This window comes from Rhodnius prolixus, unplaced genomic scaffold (assembly GCF_049639745.1).
Source record: "Rhodnius prolixus isolate KJV_2025 unplaced genomic scaffold, Rpr scaffold_12, whole genome shotgun sequence".
Taxonomy (NCBI): domain Eukaryota; kingdom Metazoa; phylum Arthropoda; class Insecta; order Hemiptera; family Reduviidae; genus Rhodnius; species Rhodnius prolixus.
In genome coordinates this window covers 6,525,011-6,537,014 of record NW_027411635.1, presented here as the reverse complement: position 1 = coordinate 6,537,014, position 12,004 = coordinate 6,525,011, and the positions used below count along the sequence as shown (strand labels likewise).

At 32.6% G+C, this 12,004-nt stretch overlaps 1 protein-coding gene across 1 annotated transcript in view; it reads right to left on the bottom strand.

Annotated features, from left to right (window-relative positions):
• Window positions 1-8,020: 8,020 nt before the first annotated feature.
• LOC141461980 (adenosylhomocysteinase-like 1) overlaps window positions 8,021-12,004 on the bottom strand; it is a 73,128-nt gene continuing 69,144 nt past the window's right edge. Inside the window, exon 14 of the mRNA XM_074143496.1 lies at window positions 8,021-9,012. Within this exon, the coding sequence (XP_073999597.1) occupies window positions 9,006-9,012 (7 nt within the window). The 3' untranslated portion in view covers window positions 8,021-9,005. The remainder of the gene's footprint in view (window positions 9,013-12,004) is intronic.

Here is a 12,004-nt window from a genome sequence, read left to right as displayed (position 1 = left end):
TCAATACAGTGGAACTTTCGAACAGCCTATTTATTTAAATTTAGAATTTAAATGACATGTTATTATTAATTAATATTTCATAATTGTGTTGAAGCTAAAGTGCGATTTGATACTGAGTAAAGGCCAGGTGGACATAATTGATTTCCTGTCTAAGGAAATTATCTAATTCATAATTAGAAGAGGAAAAATGTTCTACAAATACCGTAAAAAAAAAAAAACTAGTTCATAAACTAGTAATGTTTTTCAGAAACCAGACCTGTTTTGTAGCAACAAATGCAAAAGGGATGGTCAAATGTTAGCTGTGAAGGTCAACACTTTCTACTTCCTTAATATGGGATAAAAGGCAAGGGGATTTGCTTCTTTCCGGCTTTTTTTTTTTTTTAATTTAATTTGACGCTACTTCTGCTATTTGTAAAATTTGCTACCTTCTTCAAATCTGCATATTCGTCCCATTCCAAGAATAGAATTTCAGGAAGACTGGATTTTTATTTTGATTGCCTTGATTTTGATTGTAAGAAAAATGTATTGCAATTGGATGGTCTTTGAAAGTTTAAATTTTCTGTTTTGGGGCTTCCTGAGAACAGATAAATGTTTTTCAAAATAGGTCTGCATATATGAGTATGTATTATTATTGCAATGATTGGAGGATACTTCAATTGCATAGTGGGAAATTTGGAGAGATTTGATGCTCAATTTATTTACTCTATTTTTATTTTAATTTTTTTAAATTTTTTACTGTAAGCACTGGTCGAAATACCCTATAGATAATAAGAAAGGTAAAACTCCAATTGAGTTTATGGATACTAATGTAATGATACTAAAACATTTCATTTTACCAGAGTGCTAACTTAAAGATTTTTTCTAAATTCATGTACATATACTGCCCTCTGTACGTCCTTGTAAGGAAGCACTTTTTAATTTCTTGTGTTCCGCATGACATTTGTACAAAAATATTTCGTTTTAAGGTGCACTTTAAAAGAAGAATTAACTTATTTTGGTAATTATATGGAAGTTATAATGAAACTTATATCTTTTCTTCCTTTTAAATGAATAAGTCTGTGCTCTTAGCTTCCCACTTTTAAGTTCCAAAACCATTATATTTATTGTTTTTTAGTTTTATAATTTTTTTATTCCCTTTGTGAACATGTACGGGGTAATGTCATAAATGAAAGATACAGGACTATTTGATCTCAATAAGTGAAAAATTTAAGAAAGTCGTAGTGGTTTAACGAAAAATCGATTAAATCAAAGTGGGTATTTCTGGCTGACCAAAAACCTATTGTTGTATCCTCTGATAAGGGTCATTTCTAAGATTACTTACAGCAATTTCTTTTTTTTAGTCAAATCTTTTTTATTAATTTATTGTACGCCAATGGGAGCTAAGTCCTTTACACACAATTTACATGATATTATAATATTACTAACGAGCAAAATATGAACATTCACAGCTATGAACTAATCCACTTATGTGCGTATAAAGAAATATTATATATATTCAGGGTGTTCATTTTTCTATTCTACTAAAATTTTATGAAGCTCAATTCTTGGCGAAAGGATGATTTGGGCATCCGTTTTTACTAGACCTTTCAGTCTAATTTGGCAGACCATCTATTAAACAAGGTGTCGCTTGCTGAGATTAGTTTATTTCTAATTTATATTAGGGTACGAGGGTCGTTTGAAAAGTCCGTGCAAAGTCAGAGAGATAACACCACTGGCGCGTATCGAGGTTATGTTTAGTTAGTAGCATCTCTTGGAAGAACACACACCAAGTTTCAGCCAGATCGGTCTATTTCTTTGTGTTTGGCATTCGTTTGAATCGAGGAAGTCGAGTGATTTTCAAAAAATGGACGAAAAAGAATTTCGTGTGTTTATTAAACACTACTTTATGAAAGGCAAAACGCCTCAGGAGACTAAAGAGAAGCTTGATAAACATTATGGTGACTCTGCACCTTCGATTAGAACAGTTTATAAGTGGTTTCAAAATTTTCGGAGTGGCCATATGGGCACAAGTGACGCTGAACGTTCTGGACGCCCTGTTGAGGTTACTACTTCAGAAATCATTGATAAAATCCATGATATGGTGATGGATGACAGAAGAGTGAAGGTGCGTGAGATTGCAAGTGCTGTGGGCATCTCGAATGAACGGGTACATAATATTTTGCAACAGCATTTGGACATGACAAAGCTATCCGCAAGATGGGTGCCGCGATTGCTTACGCTTGACCAAAAACGAAATCATGTGAAGTGTTGCAAGGACGGTTTGCAGCTGTTCCAGAAGAATCCGCAGGACTTTAAGCGTCGTTTCGTCACTGTGGATGAAACATGGATACATCACTACACTCCTGAGACCAAAGAACAATCTAAACAAAAGGTTACCAAGGGGGGAATCTGCGCCAAAAAAGGCGAAGACCGTTCCTTCGGCCGGAAAGATTATGGCAACTGTCTTTTGGGATTCGTAAGGAATAATCCTCATCGACTATCTGGAAAAGGGTAAAACTATTACAGGTGCATATTATTTATCGTTATTGGACCGTTTGAAAACCGAGCTGTAAGAAAAACGCCCACGATTGGCCCACCTAAAAAGTCCTTTTCCATCACGACAACGCACCAGCTCACACCTCAGCAGTTGTGGTCGCAAAATTAATGGAAATAGGGTTCCAACTCGTTTCACATCCCCCCTATTCTCCAGACTTGGCTCCCTCGGACTACTATTTGTTCCCCAATATGAAGAAATGGCTGGCGGGAAAAAGATTTCATTCAAACGAGGAGGTGATTGCAGAAACGAATGGCTATTTTTCAGACTTGGACAAATCCTATTATTCGGAAGGGATCAACAAACTAGAGCAGCGTTGGACGAAGTGTATAAGCCTAAAAGGAGAATATGTTGAAAAATAAAAAAGGTTTACCCCAAAAAATTATGTAGTTTTTATTTTTTCACAGACTTTTCAAACGACCCTCGTATTTCAAAATCTGAGACCACCGATGCCTAGAGCTTTTTCGTTGCATTATCAATTCCTTAAAGTAATGCTTGAAATTATTAATGGATTTAAGAAGCTAATTCATTAAATAAGTGAAAATCATTAAAACAAGTCTCCCTAGAATTTTTTAAAAATTTATCTAGTTTTATACTAGAGTTCACCTTTCCCTTGAAATACTTAATTTTTTGTCTTCTTAGGTATTCCTGTGAATTCGCAATTAAAAAATGTACTTTTGTATACTGTGACTTTCTTATGTATCTTAATACTATTGAACCTTTCAGTACTTGTAAAATTTTCTAGATGGAAGTAAAGGAGTGATTAGAGGACGTAATGCTGTCAATCGGAATCTTCGTTTTCCGGCGAGTCATCAGCAACTATAAATTCGATCGTTTTATAGGTCCTCTCCTAGCCTAGTATTTTAGAATGAATGGATAGATGTAGTGACCACAGTTCAAGGTGTTCTAGATTTATCGCCATTTCTATTATATTCAATCTACAAGCTTAGTTGAAAAAATTTTCAAACATAACTCTTTAGAACCAATCTAATCTCTCCTAGTTCCCCAAAATAAATGGCTTAATGTAATGTTTTGAGAGTAGTTTTTATTACACTATTAAAATAATTAATTAATGTATTACTGGAGACTTCTCCTAAACGATTTGGTTGTCTTACACTTCATTGGAGTAAGGTGAAACAGAAAGAGCCTAATTAAGAACAAATAAACGTACGAGTCACAACTGTCACAATTGTAACATTAAATTCAAATTATACTAATTTTCTCAAATCAATAGTGTGTAGGATGACTTATCATCTTATAAAACCTTCAACTTTATTTCGTTGCTTAGGGTTGAGCTCTTAATTTGTAGAGTAACATGTCACATACTTAGTACAGCATTTATAACTTATTACCTACCAGCGTTACTCTTCAAAAAACTTGAATTTAAACTCCTCTTCCTTAGTATAGCTAGCCCTTGTAAGGGACAATGCCATTATAATAAGTGGTTAGTGAACCACTACCTAATTATTCCATTATTTTGTCCCATAAATTTAAAATATTTTATTATGGCACAATTTATAAAATGAAGTAATTACTATAAATACACTATTAAGTACACATCATATTCTATTATATCTGCGACAGATGTTTGACCCCAATTGTTTGAGCCAGAATAATCGAGTAACTTAGAACAATGACACATGAAGTTTCTGGTTCCCTTTCATACTACATTGGCAATGGTAGATCTGTGCATTATGCTAACTGTAGCTTTTACGCAAAAGGTGCTTAACGGTTGCCAATATGTTTGTAGCGGTTTGTTGCGCTTGTGCTAGAACCTAACTTTTTTCTTTTGGGGTAGTAAAAGTTTTCATTCTTGAAGTTCTTACGAATGGTAAAGTTACCGAACATTCCACATTCATAAATAGCACTGTAAGACTCCCATCGTTTCCTGCTTCTAGTGCACTGGAGTGCAATAACCTGTAAGTGTCTAGCCTCCTTTGGCTGGATGGTGTTTTATCAAACGCTGCATAAGCCTTTACGAAATAGATAACACGAGATATTGTAGATAAAGGATGAATAGATAATATTTTCTTGCGTTCTTACCCTAACGGAAGCCGTCCTTTTGTACAATCAATATACATAAGGTTTTAGTAGTTCTTTTTTAAATCTAATAGGTAAATTTGGTCAGGTAACACTTTAGAAGGTTATTTGTTCCCATATTACTTATAGCTAAATCACAAAGTGCTTTAGTCTGTTGTATTTAGAAACATGCTTTAGTTTCCCTTAATGTTACATAGCTGACCCATAGACGTTACATCTTTACTCTGTACGACTTGTATCAATTAAAACGAACGCTTTAATTTCCATTATTATATATAGAGGTAGGTGGTGGATCTACCTCTGGAGTTGAAATTTTAAGATGTACATTCTTAATATTTTGTATAAAGGTTGCAGATCTGCATTTTATACCAATATAGCAGTTTAAAGTAGAAAGATACTTTGAAAGTATAGTTCTTCATGGAATCTCTTCAACTCCAAAAAAAAAAAAAAGAATTGACAATTACAGTACTACCTCTTGCGGTCAAATTTACCAACCTGTGTTCAAAATTAATCCATCTTGCACCCTGTTGTTTAACGTTTTATTAGTTGGAGAAATAAATTTTACAAAATACAAATGGCAAGCGGCAAAAAGAGCCACACTGATTTTTATTTTGTCTATACACATGAACCTTCGAATGTTAATTTTTAAATAATACAAATTAAGGAATGTTACAAACAAAAAACATTGGACTTAAGGCTTAAGTGGTTAGAAACTAGGCTAAAATTATTAGGCCATTAAAGAAAGAAAAGAATTTATTAAGGGCATTGAAAATGCAAGAAATAAGAAATTAAATTAAAAAAGTTAGTTAGTAAAGAAGGTTAATAACTCTGACACCATTTTATTTTTACTTGCTTTAAATTAAGCTTTTAAATTTTGAAGAATATTCTTAATGAAAACTTAACCTGCTGAAGGAGAACTAGCGAAAAATCAGGTGCAATGCTTTAAATCATTGCGCCACCACCGCGCCTTCACAAAAGTAAGGCACGCATTAATTTCATGATGGTGTCCAACCTGTTATAAAAAATAAAATAAAAAACAATAAAAATAATAAAAAGAGAGATCGCAGGAAGGTATTATTTCAAATGAGTTATTTGAATACATTATATGGAGATCGAATATGAGGTTGGGTCCTAAAATGCTGGATTATATCGTTGATTTTATCCGTCGTGGCACCATAAAGCCGACTGAGTGAGGGACGTTACATGGAGTGTGGATGTGCTTCTTACATCGTTAATAAACCTAAAAAGATTCGCAAAAAATAAATAAATTAATTAATTAAACTATAATATTCATTCTGGAGGTAACACTGAATGTATTCCTTAATCTAAATGCTTAAAAAAGGGCGTGTAACTACAGAATAGACATTGGAAACTTTGGAATTTTCAGGAAAACGGCATTATCGATTTTTTTTTTTTTAAAGTTGAAATGATAAAAAAAAATAAGTATCTATTACTTTCCCCTGAAAGTATTAAAAAAAAAAAAAAAAAGATTGGCTTTATGATTGTGAGAAATGACATGGATTTATGATAATGGGAAATCCATAACATTGATGGCAAATGTATGTGTGCTTGGGTGTCTAGAATCACAAGGCATTAAAAAAATACATTCTATCTCGTAAACCCAACATAAATTAGCCTCCTTATTTCTGATTCTTTTTAATTATTACTTATAAATCATTAGATACATAAACTTGTTCCTACTAAGGAACAGAAAGAATAATCTAAGCAAAAGGTACACAAATCTCCTTTACAAAAACTTACATGCAAAAACGTTGATTAAACAACAAAAGGTACACAAATTAGCAAGTATCCAACATTTCATTCATACTTCTGCTCGTAATTTTAGTAATTTAGAAACATTCGAAGAAGCTGTTGTTATAGTTAAATAATTTTTAATTTTAATTTTTTTCTCAAGTTTCTAATTATTCTAATTAGTTTCTCAACACTTAAATTTCGCCTTTGAACAATGTTTTCAAGCATCCTACAGAAGATAATAAAAACACATGAAATGTTCTATTGGAAATTTTATACCCATTGATATCATTTAAATAATTTTACTATATTAAATTTTCATGAATATTTGTGCCAGTAAAAAGGTCAGTGACATCTGATAAAAAATATTAATGAAAATTTAATGCAGTAAAATCTGCTGTAATGATTTATAAAAGCATTGTTGTTCAAAGGCGAAGTTGAAGTATTAGAAAGCCCCAACAGTAGTAAGAGAAATCAGGTTAGAAAAATAGAGAAACAATTAAAAACAAACTTAAATATAAAACACAAATTTTCTCAAACGTATCAAACTGGCTAAAATGTGGGGTACTTGCTGATTTGTTTAATCAACTTATTCTTAACTTTTTAAAGTGTAAGTTTTTGTTACGGGGATAATTATTTAAGTTATTAATTTGAACCAATAAACTTAGGTGATTCGTATTGCCAGTTCAAATTCTCACGCGCCTCCTTTAAAAAGTATAACTCCAACTTCACAAGTCCAAAACATTAAACAAATAACTTACAGAAATATTAATTATTTTTTACCAAAATGTTTCGCTGTTTATTAACATTTTAAAGTAACTCACTTTCACTCTATTTAACCTCCCTCACTCAGTCATCAGCAAGTGATGTTCGTACGCAACATAGTGGAAGTCAAATTTTCCACACGAACTGATAAATCAACGACCTCTGACGATAAATGAAAAGTAATTACCGGTTAAAAACATAAAAAAAAATCGTGATATGATAGATAAAACCAACAATATTATATTAAATATTTAGAATAATTATTACTTCGTAATTTAATATTAACAAATTGATAAGGAAAAAAAATTCCTTCTTACTGATATTTTCTACTACTGCACAGTCGTTCCCGTCTACATCTGCATGAATTTGTATGTTACGTAACAAAGACCATATTTGTACTTGTGAGCTTTAGTACTCATATGTCGCATTAATAAGTACGTCTGTGAGACTGTATGTACATTCGTCGCAGGCAAAAAAATGGTTATTTTATATTGTATCTGACTAAGACATGAGGATTATGATATTTTCTCTGTTCACAACTTTTCTAGGAAAGGCAAATAGAATCTGGAAGAGTAGTTACTAGAAGAATAATATTTAATTTCTTGGAGGTTGCACTAAATATCTGGTCAACTGATTTTAGAGCAGTGTTTCAGTGTTGAAACTTGTTTATTGCTTGTATATCGTTCTGTCTACAACATTAATTAGTTCTTAAATTCACATGTACACAGAGGTCCAACACTCGGTGGCCCCCCTCAAAACATCTTTCTGATTGTGACGCTGAGTCTAAGAGAAATCAGTGCACAATCTGTGACATACTTATCACATTTACTAATTGAATTAACTGTACAGGTTGTAAATAAATAATTGATTAAAAATAAACAATAAAAATTTAGATATGTCAAGTCCATGTCCAATGGTGTAGCCTATCCAATATATTTTTGAAAAAAGAAAACTACCCCGACTTACTGGGAAGAGTACTGTGTACTTTTTTTTTTTTTAATAATTGAAAAGCGCGTTTCAATATTATTTCAAAATGGTAATGTAAAAAGAAAAAACAGAAATTATTAATCTATTCATTATTTGACGTTTTTTTTTTGTTTCATGAGACAGTACCAACACATATAAGCTCAGATAGTGATTCATTTACTACTATTACTAAACATGATAAATCCCTTTTTCCTAATTGGTGAGATTTATTCAAATCATTTAAATAATCAAATCAGTTTTACTGGGTTTGTTCACCGGGTACTTGGAAGACACATGAGCCTGCTAGGTCTGGTCGACAATGGTCATCGCAGGTTTCGCTTAAATGAGAAAGAGATACTGCTCCACGTCTTTTGCCATTGCAATGGCGCAGAAGGAACGAGATTCTTCACGCAAGGCTGATGAAACGCTCACTGCTTACTGACCTACAAGGAGCGTCTTTCAGCAACTTTGGAGCCTGTTTTAAAGCGTTCGAAGCCATTGGTTAGCGCTGGCTAACCGAGGTATGTTATAATAAATCCTTATGAATCGCCAGATGACACCTGCCTATGCAAAAGCAATTTTCCTAAAATAACCATATGCCTCCTATATCTGTATCAGTAAAAGTATGTATGTATTTAAAAACAAAGGACCGCTAAATTAAAAACGATTTCTGTTTTAGATATTTTCCACTCTTAAATTGGTAAATGTAGTTTTTTAAATAAGCTACAAAGAGAATCCGTGAAAAATACTCGGGGCATCTAATTTACAATAATTTCCAAAATATTAGGTTGTAACTAAATAAAATTTACAAATTGTGATTAAAAAATAAAACAAAACAATAACTAAACTAAGTTATATTAAATTTTATGAAATTAAACGTCTTCTCGTGTTCTCGAAGCATGCTTGCTGGTAGGTCTGCATATTCTTCTAGATTATCGCCTCAGATGCTCTAGTACCTGCAATAGAGGAATTCAACTTTAAATTTAGAATTTTCTCGTAAGCGTAGGTAGTAGAACCGTAAAATATACATAAATAGTACATTAAAGGAAGGAAAGCCATACCAAATTCTCTGCAAAACCATCCTTAAAGACTTATGCCGAAAAAATTATTTAAATAAAAGTACTAGACCTACTTATATGTATTAAGTGCAAAGTATTCGCATTTTTTCCAGGCGAGGCTTAACGCCCAAATACCAATTTATATGTATTTAGTGTGTAAATAAAATTTAAAATAAGGTTGGAGCCTTTTCAAGAAAAGCTCAAGAATTGCAATGAGATGGCGGTTAATGCTATCTTTAGATTTGGCAAGTACTGCAGCAAGTGCACTAGTACTTGAAGTAAGATCTGTCTCAACATTTTCTCATTCATGATTGTCGATTTGAATCTGTCATTTTTTCTTAAGGTCCGTTATTAATATTTTGAAAGCGGATTCCCCTTAGAAGGAATAGAGGGTACTGACAATTCAGAATACGCTAAGGTGTGTGTAAACTCTGTTCTGACCAATAGATATTCCTCCCCAGACGAAATGGACTCCTTCAGATCACACACCCACTATAACAACGGCAGCCTAATTTGAACGACTGACGAGTACTTCCGTCAACTGACGAGGCAAGCAAAGTAACAATCCTCATAACAAAATTTATTTCTTTGACTGTTTGACGAAGTTGTCAGATTTGATTTCCATCAATATACACATCCACTGTAACCATAGCCTTAGTTTTCTTCCACTTCTTATTTCTCTCTGCTAATATAAAGTTTAAACTTCATTTTTTGTTAGAATTAATGAAGCTAGCATGTTTGCAGTTTAAGCTAATGTAGTTATTTACTGCGTTCACTGATGTCCAAGAAAAATATTTTTAAAATCTCAATGCCTTTAAACTTCCTGAATAAATCTATTGAGTCAAATAGTTGCAAGTTATGTACACACTACATCGTTGTTGTAATCAAAATTTAAAAAATAAAATATATGTATTTAGTAATTATTGACACAAAATAAGGGAAGTAGACTGGAGTTTATTAATGTAATGTTTAAAAAATTAGTAAATTTTAATTGCCCAACTCATGGTGTGCCGATATTAGATGTTGTGTTTACTTTTATTGATTAGTGGTTTAAAGAGAAAGAAGGGTCAGCTAAAACAGGAAACCAATTCGGAAAGTAATGATAAGTAGCCGAGCGGTTAGAGGCGAAACCTGTAAAGCTAATATGTATTGTAGTATTGGGCTCGATTCCCGGTCTTAGGCCTTGGATTTTATTTAATAGTTAATAAAAGAAATTTACACAAAAAGTATGTTTGCTAATCGCTTCCGTCCACGATACCTAATAGGTAGTTGGACGTAAAGCCAACAAAATAGGCAATTACTTTACTTTACTTATAAAGTACAGCTAAACCACAAAGTGAAGATGGGGTGTAAATTTAAAATAACGTTGATTAGAATTGTGATGGGAGCTGAGGCACAGAATATTGATAGATAATAACGATAATGGATGAAGTGTTTTGGAGTATACGTAAAACTGAAAGAGGGCATGCGTCAAATTTTCCGAGGGAGCTTTAGATTGTAGTTCTGCCAGACCTTGCACGCATTAATTTGATTTGTCTCTTTCTTTAAATCTTCATCTTCTTAATTCTTCAATAGTTCTATTTTCATCTCCCCAGCCAATCTCTGCTTGAAATAACAACGCTTAGTCGTGAAGTGATGCTTCTGTGACAGCCAGACATTTGCTAAGGGTCTTAGATGTCGATATGCAAAAAAAACGTTACAGGTGACAAGATGTGAAATAAAGCACAATGTCACAGACTATTCCAGAACTGTCTGGTGCTAGGTGCGTGAGATGCTGAACCGTGTTTGTGTTTTGGTTTATGTCTAACTTACTGTACAAATTGAAGGTTCTAAAGAACGACTTCCTAATTGTCTCCAAAAAGTACAATAAATTCAGTTTTTTATTGGAGCGCTGTGAGAAATGAGTCAAATGACAAACGGTCTCTTGTACTTATTAAAACTATCCGAAGAGAAGAGAACAATTATATAAGGGTTGTTTCCTTAGTAGATGTTATTTGCGTCTGCTTGGTAGTTTGTGTAAAGTTACATGAAGCAGCATATTAATTAATGCCTAAGGCTACTACCAAAAAACAGTACCGTGAAACACTAAAGGAGCCCAAAGAGGAATCGTGTATCATAAGAGATATTGTATTTAAAATCATTCAAATAATCGATCGACTGAGCAAATAATTTTTGTTTTCTGCTCCATTTTTTTCATTATTGAAGTTTTCGGCAAAACATTATTATGTGGTCTGATTTCTGTAAGTTTCCTAACCCTTTTATTGCTGGCATCATTTATTATTTTGTTTGAATAATAACACTTGTATTAGAACAATACAATATATTGAAATTGCATTTAGAGGATAGCTTAACTTCACCAATCCTTAAGAAATAAATTTAAATAATAAAAGAAAAAACACGAAATCGTGCAGCTTATCTGATACGAGGCACGCGTTGTATTAACAGTAAAAACAGTAACTGTCGAAAATCTGGAACGGTTCCAGTAGTCTTACAAATCGCCTAATTTTTTATAAACATTGATTGTGTCTTGAGTTAGTAAATGTACATATATTTGCCTATTTTTCTTCTTTATTTACTTTGGGAAAATAATCGGCAGCAAGGCTACACTTTATGGGGCAGCATGCAAAGGCTTTATAGTGGGAAGAACGGATTTTGAAGGTGAAATGTTTAACAAAACTTTAAAAAATATTCTTTCTTAAATATATATAGATATACACAAGTATATACTTTTTATATATATTACATATATAAAAAAGCAACATCATGTATTTGTAAACAATTACAAAAACAAACATGCCAGGCCAAACTAGGCCAGCAATCTGTTTCATCACACATAATTAAGATAAATAATTCAACAAGGAAACACATTACACAATCATCTTCAAAAAGA